Genomic DNA, 23501 nt, shown 5'->3' on the forward strand with positions numbered 1-23501 from the left:
CCACCCCGTCCCCAGGCTCGCCCCTCTCACCCGCAGGCATCATGCACACACCGCTCGTAGTGCTGCTGTGGGGGCACCTCTGCATGGCACCGGGCAAAGAGCGACTGCAGCATCACCCTGCAGCGGGCGTGGGCCCAGCTGGCCCGGTGGGCGTTCACCTGCAGGCAGAGCAGGTCCATATCGTGGACCAGCTAGACCCCATCTGCAAGCACCCAGCCTCTGGATCCTCCCCCCTGCAGGTTTCTGTAGCTGCCCCCACTTCCTCCCCCATTCCCACCCATGCTCACGGTGCAGGGGTGTGGCAGCTCTCCCGGCTCAGGGCAGAGAGGATTCAGGTGCCAGGAGTGGGCAGCCAGCTCAGCTGTGGGTTCCAGGACCCCCTGGCGGCTCCGCAGGTCATTACTGGCATCTCCATCAAAGTCCCCGCACAGACCAGACACACGGCCCCGGAAGTGCGGGGACAGCTGCACTAGGACCCGGGTGCCTGGGCAGAGGGGGCAGCAGGGGCCAGCATTGTGGAGAAAGAAGACAAGGGCGGCTATTCCGTGGGCCTGTCTGACCATCTGCCCAGGGACCACAACCCAATAAGGGGTGCTCGTGCCCTCTTTTGGGAGGATGATTGGTGATGGTAAGAGACCTAGATTTGGAGGGCGAGGGCAGAAGCGGGACCAGGGAAATTCTCCAGCGGGCCAGATTCTGGGAGGGATCCAGGCTCCAAGACAGACTGTGACACCACCAGACCCGGAGGCCTTAGTGACCAGAGACTCAGAGGGCAACCTCGCTGTGCCAACCAGGCAACTCCTTCCCCTGTCAGGGGTTACTCTGGTTTTCTTCGATTTCTCAGTAACAGTTATTTCTAAAATGCCTACCGCTTGGGTTTGGGTGGTGGGATGTTAGGAGATTTATTTTCATTTCTTCTTTCCCAAACTAGGTATTTTCTAAATATTTCTTAGGTGAGGCACTGTTGCTCTTACGTTGAAGAGACACATAATTTTAAGAGCGCGATTTGGGAACTCCCGCCACTCGTATGGAAGAGGAAGGGTTTAGGGGGAGCCAGCCTCATGACACTAAGGCGGGCATGGGTCAGATGGTTAAGGTTAAGGTTGGGGCCTGACCTCCATCCCAGAACAGGCTGAAGCCCAGGCGGGTTGTGAGTAGCAGGAAGAGACCAGCACGACGCAGGCTCAGCCCAGGGCCCGTGTAGACCTTGGGGAGTGTTATGCTCGCCCCATTCACCATCACTGCTCGGCCTGCGGAGGAAGAGAGACTTTCAGGCCCTGCCTCGGAGTAGAAGGGCTCCCAGATCCCCAGGAGGCCCTCACCAGCCTGCTGTCCAACCTTTCCTTTTGCTTCTCTAGCTATGAGACCTTGGGCAAGCCTCTGGACCTTAACTTCTTGGAACCTTCCAGAATTATGATTCCCACACAAGAGGAGAGAGGAAAAGCACCAGCCCCACTTCCCTGATGGTAAGCAGTGGGGCACCCCGGGCCCCGTGCAGAACTGTGATGCCACCCAGCACGCCCCTCCCTGGCCATGCCACCCTTCAATGTTACAGCCACCTCTGAGCATGTGCACAACAGTGCTCTGTAGTTGCACGGTCAGCGCCTTGGTGCAGGTGAGGCCACTGGCCCCACAGGGCAGGTTCTGGGCTGAGACTGTGAACTGGCCGCTGGCCTCTCGCACCAGCAAATATTCACAGGCTCCAGGGAAGGTGAAAGCCAGCCCGTCGAATGTCACATAGTGGGGGGCACCCGATGCCTGGCACCATCCACGGCACTGGCGGCTCGTGCAGTGCCACTGCCGACCCTGGCACACACTGTGGGGGGCGGTGGGGAAACAGAGTCATGAGGACATGAAGCCAGAGCTGTATCTAGGGGATGCACCTGGTCCAGGTTCCACGCAACTCCCAACAGACCCTCAGCTTGGGGGAATCCTGGAGAGCTCCCATTGCCCAGGCCAGTCTGGATATCCCACCCCACCCATCGTCCCTGTCCAAGGGGCATACCAGATGTTGCAATCCTCCTGGATGGTGGCGTTGGGCGGGTACCACTGCCCGCCGTGACGGCAGGGACAGAGCTCAGGAGGCACACAGCGTTCGTTCTGGGCAGAGGCCGGGGGTAAAGAGGCACCTTGGAGGGCTGCCTGACCCACTGCCCACTGTTTCAGACAGCCAGGGGACTAGGGCAGTGCCATGGTTACAGCAGGCCCCACGGTGCCCCATGCAGCCCCCTCCCACACTCACCAGCAGCACGGTGCCTGGGGGACAGACACAGCTCCCTGTGCTGTCTGGGGGGCAGGAATGGTTGGCACGCAGGTTGTCACAGGTAAGGAGGCAGGCACCAGGGACATAGACAAGCTCATGGGGGCAGAAGGTCCGCTGGGGGCCACAGCGGTGAGCAGTGCAATTCCAGAGGCCCCTCTCCTGGCAGACACTGCCGAGGTCACGAGGGAGGTAAGAGGCAGGCCCAAGACAGCACTCACCTCCAGGCGCCTGGTCTGACCTGGGAGAATCTCAGGAACCCAGAAGGTCCAAGCCCCTAATGTTGACTCTGGAGACCTGAGCGTCTCACCCCCAAACCCTAGTGACGAGCACAGGAAGTGGGGCTGCCCCCAGCACCAGCCATACCTGGGATGGGCATGGTTACCCTTTCCTGCCCCAGCTCCAATGGGACCATTCTCTGGGCTCTGAGGCTCTTGAAGAACCCCATTCCCAGCCCGGGTAGGAGAGGGATTCTCTAAAGTCTCATCTTCACCCACCAAGTCCTGACCACTGGCCTGGACTCCACAGGTCCAGAACTGGCCTTTACTTCTCCCTAATCCTTGGAAGAGCCTCTGAACCAGACTCATCCAGAATTCAGAGATCTGGGTTCTAGTCCGTCATCATTAATAAGCTGTGTGACTCTGCAAGCGGTTTGGCCTTAGTCGAGCCTCAGTTTCCTCATCTGCCAAATGGGAACAATTCTTCTACTTTCTACTATATTAGGTTATCGTAAGAATCCAGTAAAATTAAATAAGATAACGTACAAGAGTGCTTTATAGGCCAGAAGGGCTAGCAATGCTCTGTCGTCCCACGTGTGCATACCGTGCCCTAACCCACGGGGCTACAAGCCCAGCCCCTTGTCTCTAAGCTCTATTTCTTCACCCCCAAGCTCTTTGCTTCCCCCCCCAAGACCACTGCCCTCACCAGTGGTTGCAGTCCCTCATGGTGGCACTGCCGGGAGCATAGCGTTGAGTTCCAAGCTGGCAGGAGCACAAGTTGGGGGGCACGCACTCGCCTTCGGGGTCCCATAGCAGCCCTGGGGGGCAGTTACACCCAGCCACACAGCTGCCCAGCTCCCCACAGTCTTCTGGCTCCCCACAGTTTTGACCACACGCCGGGGCACACTCCTGGTACTCCTGGCCCCCGGGACACAGGACAGCTGGGCACAGAGACACATGCAGGTCAGGGACATAACTGCTGCTGCTCTGCCCACCCTTCTGGAATTTGCACCCCCTATGCCTCTGGAAGAAGGCAAACTCAGCAATCTGCCATGGTCAGAGGCCCTCCTGGGGACCTTCCCTTGTTGCGAAGCTTTTGGATCCTTCTGGGCTACTCCTAGAAGAGGGCTGGGAGGAGCACCCTGGGGCTAGCTGGCTGAGCAGACTCACGGCAGAGTGTCTGGGTCCTCCAGAGAGACGGGACACCCTCCCGGGCACAGCGACGAGCAAAGGCAGCAAGCACAGGACACAGGCAGTCCTTGCCAGGAGCACAGCCACACACGGCTGCCAAGCAGCGCAGGTGGAACAGTTCCCTGTCCACCAGCCCCTGGCACTCCTTGCGGGGAGAGGAGGGAAAAATTGAGCCAGCTCCTCCTCCACAGATTCCCCCATCCCCTCTGGTCCCCACTGCCACCTCCCTGTGCTCGGTAGCTCTGCCCACGGCAGGGAGCCGGGCCCTCCCAGTAGCCCAAGAGGAGAGCAGAGCAGGTACTGACCCCACCTTACAGGTGCAAACAGGAGCACCCCCAATCCGGCTACCTGGAAAGTTGGGCCATGCAGGACGGCACAAGCTGCCTCGGCAAAAACATGGCGCTGAGAGTGGGTGCTGCAGGGGGAAAGTGGGGCGCTGTCTTCTGAGGGGCACCTTCCCTCGCCTGCCACCCGGAACTTGCTAGCAAAGGCTGCGACGCTGGTCTCCACATCGCCAGCGGGTGTCAGGAAGTCATCCTGCTGGTTCCAGGTGAAGGTGCCGCACAGACCCTGCACCTGGGCCACAGGAGTGGGCATGGGACGGTCAAATCGGGCCCAGTGTAGCCTTGCCCAGCCACTCACCTGCCCCCTAGCACACCTGGTGGGCATGGCGCGGGTCCAGAGTGATGTAAGCTGCAGGGTCAGACACTCCCCAGAGGACCTGGGCCCCGGGCCAGCGCAGCAGTAGGAAGGTGGAGGACGCTCGGGAGACACTGAGGCCCTTAGGCCCACTCCATGGCAAGCCCACATCCTGCCCATCCACCAGGACGGCCCCTGGAATAGGGAGCCTGTGAGAGGCTGCCCCTGCAGGGCTGGGCTGATGAGGATTGGGGGTGAGCACATTGCAGGAGGGGGCTACCTGAGTCTCTGAGCTGGATGTGGGTGTCCCTCAGGGAGACAGAGATGGCGTGGAGGCAGCTTCCAGCGTCACAGTCCCCATGCTCCAGCACAATCAGCAGCTGCCCCTTGGAGAAGTCCTGGGGCAGATGTTGAGGAATACGGTGGGGTGGGGGTGGGGGTGGGGGCGGGGAGGATCCGGGGACAGGGTCTGGTCTGCCCCTTTTCCTGTTCCACAGGACACCTACAGCACACACCTGGGGGCAGCTCCCACCCATCACGTGTGGTGACCACCTTCTTGCCAGCCTGTCTGCAAGGTATAGGGCTTAACTCTGGCAAGCGCAGACACTTGTGAGCATCTGTGTGTGTGTGCGTGCGCGCTTGTGCGCGCGGACAGGCATGTGTGTGTATGTAAGTAGGTAGAAATGTGTGTGTGTGTGTGTGTGTGTGTATGCACGCATGTGTGTGTGTCTCCATGTTGGAGCAAGATGCCTCCCCTCTCCCTTCCTGTGGGTATGTGTGCTCTATATGTGTGTCTGTGTGTATACACATGTTAAATCTATGCGCACTTGCATGAGCCCGCGGCATTACGTGCACACCTGTTTGTGTCTATGGACCTGAACTTGGTAAGTCACCTAACTATTGGGGGAGGCATGGAGAGGAAGGAGAACCCGTATTTCGTCAGGAGTTGTTTTGCAGGAAACCGCCTGTGATAAGCCCAGCCTGCCCCATTTGTGAGAAAGTACGGTGAGGATAGGTTTTGCTTCGTGCCCCTGGGCTAGGGTGGCAATGACAGAGGAACAGTCTCAGGAACCCGAGGAGGGGTGAAGACCGGAAGGGGAGGTTTGGAGGGGAGGGGGAGGTGTCTGCGGCGAGCCATCCTCCCTCCAGAGTGGGTTCTCTCTCAGCTTTTCCCGGGATGACTCTGTGTTTGTCGTTGATTTATGTGGAGGTTTCCTGACAGTCACCTGCCTCCCACAGCAACCCCACGAGGACTTCTCCCGCAGTTCATCCCCTACCCACCTGCACCACGCTGGAGCGGCAACCTGGGCTGCCGCGGAAGGAGAAGCTCCGCCCATCGAAGGTGACGTAATGCCCGTCCCCGCCCACCGCGCACTCGGCGGGGCACTGCGCCTGCGCGCAGAGCCAGCGGCCGTCCTGGCACACGCTGTAGGCACACGGGGCGGGGAGCGCGCTCCGATTCAGCTTCACGACCTCCCGCCCCCAACACCGTGGCCCCTCCCCTCCCCCCGCAGCCCCTCTAACTCTCTTAGGTTTGGAGGTCAGCTGGTGGAGGTCGCTGGCTAGGTCTTTAAGCGGGGCCATCAATTATGCCGTGAGAGGTCACCGGTCCCTTGTGAGGGGCCCCCAAGGGGAGGCAGGTTGAAGGACATAGCATGAGGGAGGGCTCCGCGGGGACCACGGCGCTCCCAACCCCAGCCAAAGGGCCAGCGAGGCCCTCGGACCCACCACGGGTTGCAGAGCTGGCGCACTGTGTCCCCAGGGGCGTAGCGCTGGCGCCGGTAGTAGCAGGGGCAGCGGGCCGCAGGGACACAGAGGGCGCCGTCCCAGAAGAGGCCAGGCGGGCACTCGCAGCCGCTCACGCACGCTTCCTGGCAGGACCCCTCCCCTCCCTCGTCCACTGCCGAGCAGCTGGGCGGGCAGGCCGAGGCGCAGTCAGAATACAGCTGGCCCCCAGGGCACAGGCGCTCTGCGGGCACAGGAGTGGGCTGTGAGGTCCGAGGGCCCCCTCCTCCCACCAGACCCCGCTGGCCACAACCCGAAGACGGGGTGCTCAGGAGGTGGCCCGGCGCTCGTGAAACCAGGGCCACAGGGCTGCTGTCAGTCAGTTCCCAATTCCGCAGGGTGGGGAGGCCAGGGCCTATGCAAAGAGGGTCAGCCGCCAGACCTACCGCAGAAGCCTGGCTTCCTCCAGCCCACGTGGATATGGTACTTGGCACACTCTTGGGCATAGTTGGCCAAAGTGGTGCACACGGCCTCCCGCCGGCTCTCGCGCCCACTGCCTGCTGGGGCCCCAGAACAGTAGGCAAAGAGGCAGGTCTGGTGGTACTCAGCAGGGGGGACCTTCAGAGAAAGGACAGGCCCTCAGTCAACCAGACTCAGCAGCACTCCCTCCTCTTACTTGGATCTCTTACTTGGTCCTCTTACTTGGACCCTGACTTACAACCAAACAGAATGAGCACTAGAAGAGAGCTCTGAGATCATACATACATACAAAGCAATGCCAGGACTAGACTCCCTGTTGGGCACCTCTGTAGCACCCCCTGCTCCCCGCCTCTCTGGTGGTGGTTACCACCCCCACCCGCACCCATACCTGAGCATGGCACTCCCCGAATGGACTCTCCAGCAGCTGGTGGCACACATCCTGGGCTTCAGCCTCCAGCTGGCCAGCCTCCATGCCTGCCTCTGTGCCTCTCACAGGGTCCTCACAGCCCTGGGCCACTTCCACTGCATCCAGACACCCAGGCTAGAGACCATTGGAGTCAGGTTAATGGGCTGGGATGAGGGACATTGACCAGGACACCAGGAAAGTGGCTACTACCCTCATGGCTGCTTCAAGTCCCCATTGTCATAGCCACCAGCCCAGACATCCTGAAGCTTTTGGGGGCAACAAAGTTGTAAGCCTGGGTAGGGTGTGGGCGAGTTGGGGTCCCATCAACCCACAGGCAAGAGATTTGATAACCCAAACTGGTCAGTGACCAGGTCACTGAGTGTGTCCCCTGGGTGGTCAGTTCACCCCAATGCCATGGGCAGCACCTTAAATTCCACGGGACTCAGAGCCTTCCCCGGACCAAGGATCTGGGAGAGGGCCAGGCCTAGTCCCAGAGAAAAAGCCAGTGATGAAGACAGACAGCAGAGGCTTGAAGATGTCAGAGAAGCCAGGAGTGGGGGGCCAACTGGGGAGCAGGGCAGGGAGCCCAGGCTCCCTGAGGGCTGCAGTCTCACCTCTGAATCAGGGAGCCTCCAGGAATTCCCAAAGGTGGCAGCTAACACAGCCAGTCTCCCTCCTGGCTCCAGGAAGTCATCTGGGGAAGGGTGAGGCAGAGTTCTGTGTCTGGGGTCTCCAGTCTCTCCTTCCCTCCTAAACCAGCAACCAAGTCACGCCCACTTACCCTCAGGCCGGCCACTGTAGACCCCACAGAGACCTTGAGTTTGTCCCTGGAGCTCGTAGTCCACAGAAACGGAGACTGAACCGGACCTGTCCAGCTGCACAACGACCCCCAGGCCCCCCGACAACACCAGCCAGTCCCCTTGCCATTGCAGGCTCAGCCCTGGGCAGGAGAAGGAAGGAGTCACACTCCCCACTCTTCCCACCATGACACCAAGGCTCAGACTGCTGGGGAAGGAGAGGAGATGGAATTCTTAGAATTCGAGAGAGCTCTGCACTTGACACCCTTTAAAGGAGAAGCGATTGGTTTCCCGTCGAAACTGTCCTTGAGAATTTCATGGACACTACCGATGCTCTCACAGGTAAACTACAAAGCTCACATGTGCGCGCACACAACTCCACCCACTTCACTTCATGGACTGAAAACCAGGGCAAAAGTTCTGGTGGGACAGAGACCCGTCTAGTAGCTCCAAAGCCCTTCCTCACAGCACTGGTAGAGGGGGGTGGAGGGAACTGAGACTCAAAGAGGTTTTTGTTTTTTCTTTTCTGAAGATGTTACTTTGTTTAAGTTTATTTATTCATTGAGAGAGAGAGAGAGAGAGAGAGAGAGCGCGAGCGCATGAGCAGGGGGAAGGGGCGGAGGGCTATCAGTGCAGAGCCCTATGCAGGGCTCCATCTGTAGGAACCATGAGATCAAGACCTGAGCCAAGATCAAGAGCTGGACACTTAACCAACTGAGCCACCCAGGCGCCCCAAGATTTTATTTTTAAGTAATCTCTACATCCAACATGGGGCTCGAACTCACAACCCTGAGATCAAGAGTCCCATGGCAGCCAGGTACCCCCAAGACCCAAAGAGGTTAAGCAGAGGTACTTGCCCCAAGCCACACTGTGAGGGGATGAGTGGGGGTGGCTTGCAGGAGAGGCTTGTGGGAGACGAGGTCTTGGCCCCTCAGCAGCCTCCCTCATTTCCAAATACTGCCCAACAGTAATGGGGGTGGAGCAGCAGGCTCCCACCCAACTGCCCCTTTTGCTGTCCCCTGCTCTGGGGGATAGGCAGACTGTCCCAGGGGAACAAATGGGGCCCTGGGCAGTCTCCTGCTCCCCACAGCTCCTTACCCTGGAGCAGCCGAGACTCCCCATCAGGTATCAGCTGCCCATTCACAGAGACATTTTTACCCTGGATCAGCACCTCCTCGGGTCCCATCATTACCCGGGCCTTTGGGGAGACACAGAGCGAAAGAGGTATTCAGTGGCTCACCTTCCCCCGTGTCCAGCTCCCTCCCTGTGGTCTTCCCTCCCTCCCTCCCTCTCTCCCTCTCTCCCTCCCTCCCTCACCAGCTGACAGTGCCCAGGTTGGGGGCAATGCCCCCTGGGCGTGAGGTGGACAGCCCAGGTGGAATCAGCAGCGCCCGCCAGCAGGTAAGTGCAGCGGCCCAGGAAGTGGTAGTGACGCCCGTCAAAGGTTCGGTAGTGGAAGCCTGACCAGGTGGTGCAGGTGGCCGCCGGCTGCTGGCGCTGGCTCCAGAACTGGGCCACGGCCCCCACCAGGGGCTGCAGGGAGGCTGGAGAGGGAGCGCTGCCTGGAGGAGATACACCGACTGTGAGTCTCTGAGTGTGAAGGTAGGAGGGTGAAGGAGGAGGAGGACGCGGGGCTTCTCCCAGAGTGGGAGGCAGGTGGAGAGTTCATGGTCCCTCTGGTGGGCCAGCATGGGAGGTGACTCATCTGAGAGCACAGGGGAGTGGGCAGGGGCCCTGCAGGAAGGCCCAGAGCTCCAGAAATCTATGTGGTAGCCCTTGCAGGGGGAGAAAGTGGTGGCCAGGACCACAGACCCACCTGGGAGGTGTCGGCCAGGGCAGCTGAGGCAGGCCTGGGAGCTGCCATCCCGCCAGCTGTGTCCCCAAGGCCAAGCACAGCACTCCTCCAGGCTTCCCGCAGATGCATTAGCTGAGCCTGCCTGCAGCTGGCACTGCTGCGTGGCAAAGCAGTGGCCCCCAGGGCTGGCTTCTGCAAGGGCTGCGGTGGATAGAGGAAGAGAAAGGGGCGGCCCAGACAGTCAGCCTGGGCCCAGCTTCCCTCCCCAGCCAGCCTCCATGAAACCACAGATCTGGGCAAAGAGCAGGTGCTTACCCAGAGTGCAGTGTGTGCCCCCCCAGCCTGGGCAGCAAGCCGTCACTGTCCGGTTCCTTGCAGCAGGCCGGGTTTCTGGGGGCCTGGGTCCACCAAGCAGGCAGCAGAGAGAAGATGTTAATTATTCAGCCCAGCCCCTTCCCTGTCCCTGAGAATGGCCTGGGACATTTCATCTGGTCACCTATTCTCTGAGTGGCTTTCTCATATAATTTCCCTTCCTGGTCTTGATTTCCCCTTGTGCAATGCGAGAGTGCTATTGGGAAGGCAGACTGGAGGGTAGGCACAAGGAGCAGACATCGTGCCTCCCTGCTCTGCCTGCTCCCCTCGTCACCTGTCCCCAGCCCCACACCCTCCACTCTTCCTGAGCCCAGCCAGACCCACTTCCCAAATGCCTGCTTCTCCAGGGCACCACCCAGTTCACCTTCTCCCCCACCCCCAGGATGTTGGCTCCCTGCTGCTCAGCGGCCAGCCCAGACTCCAACCCTGACTCACTTGTAGATGGGACAGAGCCCTGCAGGTCCGCTCCGGGACAGGTCGAGTCGCCAGCCCAGGCGCTGGTAATGGTAGAGGCTGGTGCAAGGCACCAGGCCCTCCTGGCGGGGGGTCACTTCCTCCTCCACCAGGAAGGTTTCTGTCCGCTCACACCACCGCCTGCCCACAGATGGGGAATGACAGCCACTGCCCCCAGCCCTTCTGTTGCCAAGAAGCCCTGCCCGCAGAAGAGTTAGTGAACTGAAGAGGAGGCTGGGTGGGAGTAAGAAGCAGAGGGGAGGGGAGTCGGGCTGCCCCAGAGGGTCCTGTTCATGAGACAGAAGAAAAGGATCTTAGAGGGGCCCCAGGCTGGACTGCTCACCCGTTAGCCAATGCCCATGCCATCCCAAAGAGGAGGGCAGGGAGCAGCATAATGCTCCCCCCACGTCACCTCTGGGGGACTAAGAGGCTTGGGCTTGGGGAAGGTGATGGCTGTGGCCAGTGAGCAGAAAGGCCAGTGCTGGCCTTCCCCGCCCCACACCACGGTCTACTTCAGCCGGGCGTCAGTGTGTCCAAGGCAGCCCAGACAGTGACAGCGAGGCCCATGGGACTGGGGAAGCTTTATCTCAGCCCCATGCCCTGGGGCACCAGCTGCTCGGAACCAGATTGGACCTGCCTGCACATTGCACAATCCCCTCAGAGGCCAGTTCTCCCTGGAAACAGTCCCCTTCCGGCCCTTGTGTATGTGTGTGTGTGTGTGTGTGTGTGTGTGTCTGTGTGTGAGCTCAGTGGGGGAGTGCATGTGCCCCAGGCCACACAGCCAGACACTCGGAGCCTCTGATATTTTTCCACCCTCAGGCTGTACCACAAATTAACGTGGACTCTGGACAAGCCACCCTCTCTTTCTGAGCCATAATTTCCTTGCTAATTCAGGGGCTTCCCAGGGATGCTTGGGTGGGACTCAGGGGCTCTACTTTGATATTGTGTACGTGCACATTTCTGAGGATAGTTCCTTAACTGTAAATTAAATTCTCAAGAGGAACTATGACCCCACAAAATGGTTAAGAGTTATTGTGCCAAATGACTGATATAGTCTTCCAGCCCTAAAATTCTGATTTTATGAGTCTCTCCCTGCCCCCTTTCCTGCGTCTTCCTGCCCTCTCTCCCACTAAGCACCCGTGAAGCCTGGACCAGTGAACAGAAGGGGCTGAGTTTCCAGGCTGGTTGGACTGTGCGGAGATAGGGGGAGAATATGTGCCCTTTTCTCAGTGATCTGACTTCTTACTGGGGGTGATTATGTGTGGCTGGCTGGGTTCACCTTTCACCCTGGTCTCCTAAGAGAGTCTCCTAGGGTCCAGAATCAGGAAGCCTGGGCAGGGGAGCACAGCAAGCCTCAGGGAGGAGTGGAGGAGCGGCTTGGGTAGGAAGTAGGGAGGAGGGGTAGGAGACAGAAGGGGCTGGAAGCCAGCCCCCCAGCCCTGGGGGCAAGGCAGCCGGATGGGGATAATCTGAGCATCCGGTTGGGGCAGCAGGTGGCCTGGGTGAATCCTGGTTACTTCTTCGTTACCAGCTCCCAGGACACCAAGGCTGGAATGTGGCCTGGACCTTAGATTCCATCCCCTGGGCCTTAGATTCCCCCCCCCCCCCCCCCCCCCCGCTGTCCCACTGAGCATCTCACACAGTTACCCCACCTGGGGCGAGGAGGCTGCTGGGAACCAGAGCCATGCTAGGCATTTCTCCTGGGCCCACCATTGGTCCTGTAGCCCAAAGAGGGTTCAGAGTTCCTCAGGGATCTCTCAGTGGGGTGCTCAGAAAAGACCAGGGCCCGGCCATGGACATGTTTCTGTTCCCAGTCTGTCACGCATGTATCCTATACACTCTCCCCCGCTGCTTCCCATGCTTATACCCCTGATGCAGGTCTCACAAGGGCAGACAGGTGCTCATGCCCCACCCTAGCACACAGTGACACATTCTACTCCCAGGGCCATGAGCGGGCTAGGCACTGACTCCTGAAGCAGCCCATCCAGGAGGTCAGAGAGTGTTTCCCAGCTGATTCCAAGATGCCCCCTGCTCTTCCAGGTGCCACCTGCTCCCACGACTCTCCTAAACATCAACCATATTGACGGTGTCCCTGCTGTGTGCCGTGCTTCTCTTCCAAGGACTACATTCCCAGCTTTGGATTCCAACCACAGCTGATGAGGCTGCGCTTGGATTGGAAAAAGAAACCCAAGTCACAATCCCCCTTTTCCCTAAAGGGGGCAGGAGGGAGAAAGTTGGAAGCCAGGGGAGATTGGAGAAAGAGATTAGGGAGAGGGCGCCTGGAATAACCAGCCCACGTTTCAGCTCCTGGAGCACAGGATGTGAGGAGCTTTCAGGAAGAGTCAGGTGCCCGGGTGGCAAGGCCAAAGAAAAACATCATAACCCGGGGCAGGGACCCCCAAGTCCCTCCAGGAGCGGGATCTGAGGGCTGAGGGCATCCCTCCACACCTAACTGGTACAGGTTTCCAGGCCAGGAGGAGGGCCAGCCCCCACCCCGCCCAAAGAACTCTTCCCCACTCGGCAGCCCCCTCTCCCCGGACCCCGCCCTCGAAGTCCCCGCCCAGCCCCACTCCCGCCTCACCCCCTGGTGCCTGCGATCCAGCCCCGCCTTCTCCCTGGGGACCTGGCTCAAAGCCCCCACCCCAATTTCTACTTCAAAAGGCCCGTTCTCCGCAGGCACTGGGGCCCAGCTCAGTCTCCTTCGGCCACCCCTCGCTGCCCCAAGGGACCCGGATCGCGACGCGGGTGTCGGACCGGGTCCCCCGAAATCAGGGTCCGTGGTTGTGGCTCTGTGTGGACCCAGGTGGAATCTGGGTCAAGAGCCCGGGCGGGTCAGAGTTTCCCAGACCAACCCCACAGACCGACAGTCCGTGGACTCAATCCCACAGCGAGGCGCCGCGCTGACACGCTCCCGGGGGGCACTCGCGATTCAAAGACAGCAACGCACTCCCTGGCTCCCCTCCCCCGAGCACGCCCCCTCCTCTCCCCCTCCCCAACTCCTCACCGCACCCCCTCCCCCCGCGCTCCACCTTTCCCCTGGCTCCTCCCTCGGCGCCTGTGAGCACCCTCCCTCGCAGCCCGCTTGCCCTTCCTCCCTGCCTCCTCTCCCTCCTCCACCCCCTCCCCCCACACTCCTCCCTTCCCTTCCCCCTCTTCCCTCCCCCCCCCCTTCCTAGGCTTCCACTTTCCATCACCTCCTCGGGGCCGTCGTCCTTCCGCACCGTCACCTGCCCGCCTAACCCGGCTGTGCGCCCTCCCGCGACCCCACTCCAGCACACCCCGGCCCCTACCTCCCCCACGGGGCGCCCCGCAGCTCCCCTCCCGCTTCCGCGCTCCCCTCCCCCCTGCCGGGCGCCGCTTCCCCGCTCCCGCTCCCTCCGCGTCTTTTCCTCTCCCCTCCCCGCGAAGTTTCAGGGCTGTCAGTCTGTCAGTCTTTCGGGCGGTCGGCACCCGAGCTACAGGCAGCGGGCGCCATTGCGAGCAGAGCCGGCTGGAGCAGGAGGCCGGGGCGCCTGGGTCCCGCCAGCAGCGGGGACACCCGACCAGCCAGCCCGCCAGGTACGGGCCGTGGAGGCGCCCAGCGGCAGACGGCTCCGCCTGCTTCCCCTTCTACACCGACACTCAGTCACTGCCCGCTCCGCGCAGGTGACAGCCCCAGGGGTGGGGGCGCTGCGAGCGCCGGAGGGGGTGGGGTGGAGTTGGGGGGAAAGAAGGGGCAGGGGAGGGGCAGGGGCTGGAGAGGGGAGGGGATGAGACTGGGGAGCGAGGGCCTGGCTTGGGGGGTGGTGATGGTAGTGGAGAAAAGAAGGAAGACCGGGGATCTGGAGGGAGGGGCGGAGGCTGGGGTGAGGGCGCCCGGTGGGAGTCCGGTGGGAAAGGGGGGGGGAGGGGGGAGGCTCGCGAGGGGAAGTCTCCGGAAAGAGGAGAGGGAGTGTGGGAGGGGGCCGGGGGGGAGGGGAAGGGGGGCGACGAGGCACAGGGGTCGGGCCGTTGGGGAGGGGCGGGAGAGAAGGGAGCTGACAGGTGAGCCCGGGGAGGGGCCGGGAGGTGGACTGAAGAGGCTCTAGGGAACAAACGGAGGCGGGGAGGTGGGGCGGAAGGGGTCTAGTCGAGAGGAAAACTTGAGGGGGGGGGTTGAAGTCAGAGGGGAGCAGAAATGGGGAAGGGACCCACTGAGAGAGAGGGGAGGGAAGCGGAGGTGTGTGGGGAGGCAGGGGTGGGGAGGAGGAGGGTCAGTGCGAGGGTCCTGAGCCAGCGGTAAGCCGCAGACGCCCCGGGCTCGGGGGAGCCTGGGGACAAGGGTGGGAGCTCGGGGAGCGGACTGGAAGGGGGAGGGGAAGAGCGGTTCTAGGGACTGGGGACCGGGAGGGTAGGGAAGCGAGAGCCTGCTGGGGAGGCAAAGGGGGAAGGGAGACGGGGGCCTCGGAGGGGAAGGCGAGCTGCAGGAGGGAGGGATGGAGGGAGGGAGGAGGATGGTGTGGGGAGAGGGGAGGAGGGCTGGGGAGGGGGGGAAGAGGAGGGAGGGAACTGAGGTGAAGAGAGGAAAGGAGAAGGAAGGGAAACCAGAGTGGGGGAGGAGAGGGAGAGGGGAGGGGAGTGCGGGGTGAGGGAGAAAAGCGGGGAGGAGGAGGGCGGCGTTGGGGAGGAAGGAAAAGAGGAGGGGGAAAGGAAGGGAGAGGGTGTGCAGCCGGGGAGGGGGATGGAGCCTCGGGGAGAACCAGGAGGGAAGGGAAAGGCAGCTCTGAGCCGGGGGAGGAGGAGGGGAGCCCTGTCGCGGAGAATGCCCGGAGCTGAGGGTCAGGGGGCGGTGGCTGGGGAGGGCCTACCGGAGGGGGCCGGGAGGGGCTGGCCCGGCTGTGAGCAGGGGGAGGAGCCGGAGGGGCGGGGCAGGGGGCGGATCCGGGGAGCCAGCCAGCTTCGGTGGGGAGAGAGGGCGGAAGGCAGAGGGAGCCGGAGAAGGGAGGGGCAGAGGGAAGGCTGCCAGAAATAGGGGGGGGGGGGGGGGGAGGGTAGTCTGCTGGGGGAGGGGCAGGGAACCCGCCGGGGGAGGAGCATTGAAGGGGCTCGGGGGCGGGGTGTCCCTGCCAGGGAAGCCCTGAGGGGGAGGGCGGTGGTTTTGAGGTAGGGTTTTGGGGAGAGGAAGCCGGAGCCATTTCCTGTCTTCAGCAAAGACCCTCCTCAGAGGGCCTCCCCCACCAGTTGCCCAATGGTGACACTCACCTCCGCCCCCCACTCCCCACCCCGCGGCTGGCTCCTATTTCACCAGCTCCCGCAGTGACAGCTGGAGGGCCCAGGAGATGAAGTTCCCGACTCCCCACCCTGGTCTTCCACTCCCCACCCTCTGCGCTGAGAATCGATTGATTCCTGAAGTCCCCAGGCAAGGGCACTGTGGCGTGGGGAGCACTGGAGGGCTGGGCCTGGGTCAGAGACCCGCCAGGTGAGGGTGGGGGTGCCGCTGATTTCTAGAGCCCACCAGAGCTTGCAGAAATGGCTTCAAGGCCTTCTCCTCGGCCTTCAAAGATCTCTTTGCTTTCTGAAACCCATCTTCCCTCTTTCCCCTTTACCAGTACTTGGGGACATCACCTTTGGAGCTCCTGGGATAGCTGATGGGGAGAGGTTGGGCAGAGCCAGGGCCCAGGTGGAGGCTATCCAGAGAAGAATGTGAACAAGGATGTGTTCTCTCCTTAGGGTCCGTGGCCTGCTCCCCCAGGAGGAGCTACCCTGGGTTGCCATGAGAGAGACCTTTGAGGCCCTCAGCTCCCTGGGTGAGCTAGCAGCACTCGAGGAACTTGGGTGGTGGGAGGCAGGATTCAGGGGCATGCTAGGCCCGCTGCGTCCCTACAGTTCAGACTGCAATCCTGAGACCCCAGGGACCAGTGGGGGCCTTTAGGGCAGCAGCCTTTTCCGTCTTACCAGGGTATATTTGAATGCCTGGCCCTGTGGAGGTTGTGTGGGACTGCGTGCATACATGTGCACTCAACAGAGCACAGATATTTAGACCTATTATCTCTTCCTTCACCTGCCCTTGACTCAATGCAAAGGGGCTGAGGTGGATACCTGGCCAGGCTGCTGGGGAGCCTGTCTATCCCCTGTCATGCCGGCTAGAGACCCTACCCTCCTGGGCAAGTTGGAAAAAGCCCCTTGGCTTTTGGGGGAAGGGGGAGAGCCCCTTTCTTTGTCTCCTGTTCTGTACTGAATGTTTTACCTAGTCCTATCCTTCCACCTGTAACAGGGTTCTCTGTGGGACAGCCTGAGATGGCCCCCCAAAGTGAGCCTGGGGAAGGGTCCCATAATACCCAGGAGCAGATGTCCCCTCCCAGGGAAGACAGCGTGCTGGGCACATGCTCAGGTAAGTAGGTGGGGGACCATGAACAGTGGCTCAGGTAGAATTTACCTTTCCTTCTTCAAGTGCCAGGATGCTATTCTCATTATTTGGGAAACCTCAGTGACCAAATAGACAAAGATCCCTACCTTCAGGGAGCTTATCCTAATGAGGCCAGAGAGTCAGCAAACAAATATAAAAATAAGTGTACTTATAAAGTACAGCACACATATAGCACATATCAGAAGGGGATATGTGCTGGGGGCGGGGGGGGGGGGGGGGGGGGCAGGGAGGGAGCCTGAGGTGGGGGTGGGGCAGGCTGCAGGATTAAATAGTGAGAGTGAGAGGAGGCCCCACTGGGAAGTGAGATTTGAGCAAGATTTGGAAGAGGTGAGGGAGGTGGCTGCCTAAAGCAGGCCTGTGTCTGGCTTTTTGACATTCTGATCTTCTGCAATGATCTGCCTGGAACTCGGGTCCATCTGGTGGGTCTGCGGCCCTCCTCCTAAGATCCTCCTGTAAGCCTCAGGGTAGCAACCTTTCCTTGCTTCCACTATCTCACACACATATTCCAGAAGCTCCTCACAGCTGTGGCTCTTGCAACCCTCACAGCCTTTGCAGCTGCCCTGCCTGGAGGAACCAGAGGCTGCCCCCCCCCCCCCTTGCCTGGGGCAGCTGGGAATTCAGTCCCTGCAGGTAGGATGTGGGACACAATCCTGCCAGTCAGGCTGGGACTGGGGTTTCAAAAGCCCCCGCTTGATAGCACCGGTGGGGACCTCTGTCCATCTGTGATGTCTCTGGAGTCCTTGAGGTGGCCTGTTCTCTGCCAGGGCACGAGGCCCCCAGACCAGAGGAAGGTGCCCAAACTGAAGAAGCTGAAGCTCCCTGCAGAGGAGGCCAGGCATGTGCACCACAGAAGGCTGAGCCCCCGAGCTCCTGCCCAGGTGAGTCCTCCCACTTCTCGAGCCCGCCAGGGGCCCAGGCAGAGGGGACAGGGGACTTGTAAACTCCCGGGCTGGTCTCTGATGAGGCGGCCACTCCAGCCCCTTCCAACCTAAGATGAATTAGTTCCTGGCACCTTTCTGCTGCAGAGCCTCAGCCCCCAGAGAGCGGTCCACATCACAGACAACAGAAATCAGCGAGGCTGGTCACCCAGAGAAACTGACCCTTGCCTCAACATCCTCCGGAAGTCTTAACTTGCCCTCCTACCTCCCCCTAAGTGCCTACTTGTGGATGACTTAAATTACCGTTTACTTGAAGACATTGTCCCGGACAGGCTCCTTCCCCCAAATCTCCACTGATCTCAGTGGACCCAAATGCTCCAAATATGTTGTCCCAGAGTCATCCCCCCCATACCCAGGGCGATCAAACAGCTGATTCTCTCTCCACAATACTGCCAGCACGCCCTTCCGCCACCACCAAACTTACCGCCTTCCGCCTGAGTGATGTCCTTTATTCCATATTCCAGGGGTTTCCCTAGTGCCTACTAGGTCTAGGCTGTGTTAGGCAGAAGGCAAGGAGACTGCCTCTAGGCTGACACAGACCTGGTGTGAATCCTTGCTCCACATTTACTACCCGGTGATCTTAGATAGGCTACTTCACCTCCAGCCTGTTTGTTCACCTGTAAGCAGGGAAAAGAGTAACTTCGTGGCTGGTGAACAGCATATAGACAGTGTGTCATCTATAGTTGGCATTCGATAAATGGTGGCGATCCTCGCTTTTGTTAGCCACGTAAAGACACGGAACACAAGACGTCTGCCTTTCGGAAGCTACAATCTAGTTGAGATGACACTAATATGAACTAGAATAAAGGATTAAACAAATAACAATAAAGCCAGATCACAAGGAAGTGTAACAGCGTTAACAATAAGTGCCAAAGGTGTTTACGTAAGAGATCCTCATGCGTTGGTTTGTCAAAGATTTTGTTGATTTGTGCTACGTTTTGAGGGAGGTGTAGGCTAGACTTCAGCTTTGATGGGGGTGGGGTAGAGGATGGGAAAACATTCTAGGCTGAGAAGAGACTGTAACACAAAAAAGGTGACGCGTGGCTGGGATTCGAGCAGACCTGCCTGGCTGCAGGGGAGGGTTTACGTGTGGGGGTAGTGAGAAAGTTGGACTGGGGGCGGGGGGGAGGGAGGTGAAGCTCAGATGCAGCTAGAACTTACTTTATCCTGTAAACAACAGAGAGCTCTTGATGGTTCTTGAGTAGAAGAGTGGCATAATGAAAACGAAAGCAATATCACAATAGGATAAATAGTTGTTTGGAACTGATGGATCTGTGAAAGACACTGGGAGGAAATCTAATTGTGGCGGTTCATGTGTAATGTAACCAGTGCTCAGGCTATTACAGACCTTCAGAGCCAGACAGGAACTCAGATCATCTGGTTCAATGGTTCTTAAACAAGAATCACTTAGGGAGCTTTATTTATTAGTATTTTTTTAATGTTTATTTATTTATTTTTGAGAGAGGGTGTGAGCAGGGGAGGGGCAGAGACAGAAGGAGACAGAATCCAAAGCAGGCTCCAGGCTCTGAGCTGTCAGCACAGAGCCCCACACAGGGCTCCATCCCACGTACTGTGAGATCATGACCTGAGCCGAAGTCAGACACTTAACTGACTGAGCCACCCAGGGCCCCCCACATTGTGAGCTTTCTTTTTTTTTTTTTTTAATTTTTTTTTTTTTAACGTTTATTTATTTTTGAGACAGAGAGAGACAAAGCATGAACAGGGGAAGGTCAGAGAGAGGGAGACACAGAATCTGAAACAGGCTCCAGGCTCTGAGCTGTCAGCACAGAGCCCGACGCGGGGGTCGAACTCACGGACCGCGAGATCATGACCTGAGCCGAAGTCGGCCGCTTAACCGACTGAGCCACCCAGGCGCCCCCACATTGCGAGCTTTAAAGAAAGAGAACAGATTCATGCACCCTGCTCCCATGGATGCATTTTGTAAAAGTCCCCAGGAGATTATTAGAAACCATGAACCAGTACAACCCTTATGCTTAAGCAAACTAGTACACCGAGCTCAAAGAGGTAACAGAGGTAAGTTAACCAAGGTCACACTAATGACTAGTGGCAGAAGAGAACCCAAGTAGACACTCCCAATCTGGGCCCTGAGCTCTTTTCTCTTGGCTGGACCATTGCAGTGCCCAAGAGAGGCAAAGTTCCAGTGGGACTCACCTCAAACCTGCTACCCCAGAGGGCCCCCCCTTGCTTCTCCAGAGGTTGGCACTGTTCTCTGGTTCCCCAACTCCTGTAAACTCCATCCCCTTCGTGTCCTAAACGGGAGCTTTCCCACCTGGCCCCAGAGGCAAGAATGGAGTTAGAGGCAGGGGGAGCCTTGAGAAGCAAGAGGAAGGCAGACAGAGCTCCTCGGTGGCCACTGGAAGGGAGAGATCAAGGGAGGCTCCAAGGTGAGAGCTGAGCTTCCAAGGTTCCAACACCAGCTACTGGGAGAATAAGGCTGTAGTCCTGATGGCAAAGTCACCGGGGTAGGTCTGAGAAGGTCAGCTGTTTGGTGATAAGCCTGCTGAGCTGCAGCCAATTTGCAGGACCCCAAAGGGGGCTGGGGCTGCTCAGCTGATGGGAGACTGTGGTTCTAGAAAGGACTGGAAGGTCTGGGGTGGCCAACGCAAGCAGATGACCCCAGTGTGAAGCCTAAGGCCTGAACTTTGAGCAACATTTATATTCAGGGGGCACAAGGGTAAACAGTGCCTTCTGCAGGGGCAGGGGAAACTCCTCAACCACATGGAGACCTAGGAGAAAGCTCCCAGGACGGGGTGGGGGACTGGAGTACCAGCGTCCCTGGCTACAGAGAACCAAGGAGGAGGACTGAAGGGTGACCTTCGGATGTGGTCGTTCCCCAGAACCTTCCAGTAGAGTGGAGAGAACAGAAGCCAGGTTTCTGGCTCCAGAAGTGCTGGAGCTTCTGGGGCTTCTGGGGCTCCAGAAGTGGTGGTCTTATTGGCAAAAAAAAAAAAAAAAAAAAAAAAAAAAAAATTGCATAAATAAAAGTGGGGCTTCATTGGCTCCTCTTGTCTTGACTTTTCAGGGGACGAGTGGATGATTCGCAAGGTGAAGGTGGAGGAGGAGGATCAGGAGGCAGAAGAGGAGGTCGAATGGCCCCAACACCTCTCATTACTCCCTGGCCCTTTCCCCGCGCCGGACTTGGGGCCTCTGGCCGCCGCTTACAAGCTGGAGCCGGGGGCCCCGGGGACACTGGGTGGACTGGCGCTGGTCGGGTGGGCCCCGACCTCGGAGAAGCCCTACGGCTGCGGGGAGTGCGAGCGGCGGTTCCGGGACCAGCTGACCCTGCGGCTGCATCAGAGGCTGCACCGCGGCGAGGGCCCCTGCGCCTGCCCGGACTGCGGCCGCAGCTTCACGCAGCGCGCGCACATGCTGCTGCACCAGCGCAGCCACCGCGGCGAGCGGCCTTTCCCCTGCTCCGAGTGCGACAAGCGCTTCAGCAAGAAGGCCCACCTGACCCGCCACCTGCGCACGCACACCGGCGAGCGGCCCTACCCGTGCGCCGAGTGCGGCAAGCGCTTCAGCCAGAAGATACACCTGGGCTCGCACCAGAAGACGCACACGGGCGAGCGGCCCTACCCCTGCACCGAGTGCGAGAAGCGCTTCCGCAAAAAGACGCACCTGATCCGCCATCAGCGCATCCACACCGGCGAGAGGCCCTACCAGTGCGCGCAGTGCTCGCGCAGCTTCACGCACAAGCAGCACTTGGTGCGGCATCAGAGGGTGCACGAGGCGGCCGGCCGCGCCCCGCCCTCCCCCGACGCGCCCGCCTCGCCGGGTTCCCCCGCCCCGTCCCCCACCCCGTCCCCTCCCGGACCCAAGCCTTTCTCCTGCTCCGACTGCGGCCTGAGCTTCGGCTGGAAGAAGAACCTCGCCACGCACCAGCGTCTGCACCGCAGCGAGGGGCGCCCCTTTGGCTGCGACGAGTGCGCCCTGGGTACGACCGTGGACCCCGCCGCCGCCGAGCCCTCGGCCTGCGCGCCCGGAGGCACACCGGCGACCCAGGGCGCCCCCGCGGGCGAGCGGTCCTTCTTCTGCCAGGACTGCGGGCGCGGCTTCGCCCACGGGCAGCACCTGGCGCGGCACCAGCGGGTGCACACGGGCGAGCGGCCCTTCGCCTGCCCGCAGTGCGGCCGCCGCTTCGGCTCGAGGCCCAATATGGTCGCCCACTCCCGCGCCCACAGCGGCGCCAGGCCTTTCGCCTGCGCGCAGTGCGGCCGCCGCTTCAGCCGCAAGTCGCACCTGGGCCGCCACCAGGCGGTGCACACGGGCAGCCGGCCCCACGCCTGCGCCGTCTGCGCCCGCAGCTTCAGCTCCAAGACCAACCTGGTGCGCCACCAGGCCATCCACACGGGCTCCCGCCCCTTCTCCTGCCCGCAGTGCGGCAAGAGCTTCAGCCGCAAGACCCACCTGGTGCGGCACCAGCGCATCCACGGCGAAGCCGCCCACCCGGCCTCCGACGCCGACCTCTCGGCCCCAGCCTGGCCCACTCCCACAGAGGTGGCAGCGCCCCCGCTCTTCTTCTGAGCCTGGTTCTCGTCGGGACCCTTCCTTGTCTCGCTGGTTGGAGAGACCCAGGACGGAGATCTTCTGGGCAGTGAGCACGACGGCCTGGGCCCCTGACGGCTGCTCTTCCCTCCGTCTCTTGCTGGAGAGAAGTTGGGAGAGGGTAACCGGTTTGAACACTGCGACAAAGACGGTGCTCATAACGAACCCTTGCCGGGAACAGTTCAGGCCTGAGTCCTGCGAAGACTCCCAGCAACGGACCCCATCTGAAAGCAGACATTTCTTGGACACGCCCCTACGCACACACGCACGCTGCGCGCATGACCAAGAGCTGACTGGGTCCGGAAGCTCTACGGGGGGGGGGGGGGGGGGGGCGAAAGAATGGTTATCTGTGTACTTAAAGTGTCATTAAAATTAAAATAGAAGGATCCAGGGCTGTTAAATGAGCACAGGGTGGGAACTCACCACACCACCTTAGTTCTCCCACAGAGGACCATCCCTTCCTATCCTGGGTGAGCTAAATTTAGCCAGGTGCTGGTCATGGGCGGTACCAAATGAAAATATAATATCGCTCACTGCTAAACCACTATCCTGCTCCCTGGTTCTTACTCAAACATTTGATGGAAGAAACATTAACATAGATTTCTCATGGCAGGTGTTGACGCTAGACCTGTAGGAGATGCACAGAGGGGCCGGGTGCCCTTTGGCCATTCCCATGGAGACGGCCGGCCACCCTGGGCCCTGGAGCTCTCCCAAGGGGATCTGGAAACAGCAGCCCCACCTGCCACCCTGCCTGGCAGCGTGAGGAAGGACATCAACAGCAGACGAAGGTTGCTTTTCCATCACCATTTCCCCTAAATTCTGTCTCCATGATAGACGCTTGATCCAAACGTCTCTGTAGCTGTGCTTGTGCAACTGGGCAGGCTGGCTGGCGGGGAAGGGAAGGGTAGGATGATGGGGAACATGCTGGGTGTGGTGAAGGCTTGGGTCTGACCCCTCCTGTGCCTCTCGTAGGATTTGGGGCAGAGCATTCATTTTTCTGGGCCTCTGCTTTCTCCTTACAAGATCGTTGGTGTCAATGAGGGCTGAGGCGATTTCCATCACCAAAAACAATCCTAGCAAATACTTATCGGGTGCCTACGATGTGTTGAGCACTACACTGGGCGCTGGGAAACAATACTAAGCAAGACAGACAAACTTGCAGGAAACGTAAGAATTCTAGGGTAAGCTGAGCCCAGAGGGCTTTGGGAGCACGTGGTGAGGGCATCCAAGACACCTGGGAAGGTCCAAAATCTAGCAAAGGTCAAGGGAGGTTTGC

The 23501-nt window shown here is 60.0% G+C and overlaps 2 protein-coding genes across 7 annotated transcripts in view; one reads left to right on the forward strand and one right to left on the reverse strand.

The window, feature by feature from the left end:
* Window positions 1-13811, reverse strand: part of LOC131508394 (SCO-spondin-like) — a 56892-nt gene extending 43081 nt beyond the window's left edge. Inside the window, exons 1-24 of the mRNA XM_058723483.1 lie at window positions 13787-13811; window positions 11989-12054; window positions 10319-10649; window positions 9827-9909; window positions 9533-9712; window positions 9034-9278; window positions 8815-8914; window positions 7701-7859; window positions 7534-7613; window positions 6902-7054; window positions 6480-6651; window positions 6037-6277; window positions 5590-5734; window positions 4589-4706; window positions 4328-4503; window positions 4018-4245; window positions 3649-3814; window positions 3185-3419; window positions 2243-2432; window positions 2006-2100; window positions 1560-1816; window positions 1116-1250; window positions 288-484; window positions 31-158 (exon numbers count right to left, since the gene is read on the reverse strand). Of these exons, the coding sequence (XP_058579466.1) occupies window positions 31-158; window positions 288-484; window positions 1116-1250; window positions 1560-1816; window positions 2006-2100; window positions 2243-2432; window positions 3185-3419; window positions 3649-3814; window positions 4018-4245; window positions 4328-4503; window positions 4589-4706; window positions 5590-5734; window positions 6037-6277; window positions 6480-6651; window positions 6902-7054; window positions 7534-7613; window positions 7701-7859; window positions 8815-8914; window positions 9034-9278; window positions 9533-9712; window positions 9827-9909; window positions 10319-10649; window positions 11989-12054; window positions 13787-13811 (3905 nt within the window). The remainder of the gene's footprint in view (window positions 1-30; window positions 159-287; window positions 485-1115; window positions 1251-1559; window positions 1817-2005; window positions 2101-2242; window positions 2433-3184; window positions 3420-3648; window positions 3815-4017; window positions 4246-4327; window positions 4504-4588; window positions 4707-5589; window positions 5735-6036; window positions 6278-6479; window positions 6652-6901; window positions 7055-7533; window positions 7614-7700; window positions 7860-8814; window positions 8915-9033; window positions 9279-9532; window positions 9713-9826; window positions 9910-10318; window positions 10650-11988; window positions 12055-13786) is intronic.
* On the forward strand, window positions 13350-22770 carry ZNF467 (zinc finger protein 467). Of its 6 annotated transcripts, none has more exons than XM_058723897.1 (6): window positions 13351-13981; window positions 15603-15713; window positions 16025-16101; window positions 16569-16685; window positions 17486-17599; window positions 20703-22770. In XM_058723897.1, the coding sequence occupies exons 2-6, from the start codon at window positions 15634-15636 to the stop codon at window positions 22202-22204; spliced, it is 1890 nt and encodes a 629-aa protein (XP_058579880.1). In that variant the 5' UTR covers window positions 13351-13981; window positions 15603-15633; the 3' UTR covers window positions 22205-22770. The 6 variants fall into 6 exon arrangements, with proteins under 6 accessions (XP_058579885.1, XP_058579886.1, XP_058579880.1 ...); XM_058723899.1 differs by having other exon boundaries at window positions 13351-13894; XM_058723901.1 differs by lacking the exon at window positions 15603-15713 and having other exon boundaries at window positions 13351-13894.
* The last annotated feature ends 731 nt before the right edge of the window (window positions 22771-23501 follow it).

Source organism: Neofelis nebulosa, chromosome 4 (assembly GCF_028018385.1).
Source record: "Neofelis nebulosa isolate mNeoNeb1 chromosome 4, mNeoNeb1.pri, whole genome shotgun sequence".
Taxonomy (NCBI): domain Eukaryota; kingdom Metazoa; phylum Chordata; class Mammalia; order Carnivora; family Felidae; genus Neofelis; species Neofelis nebulosa.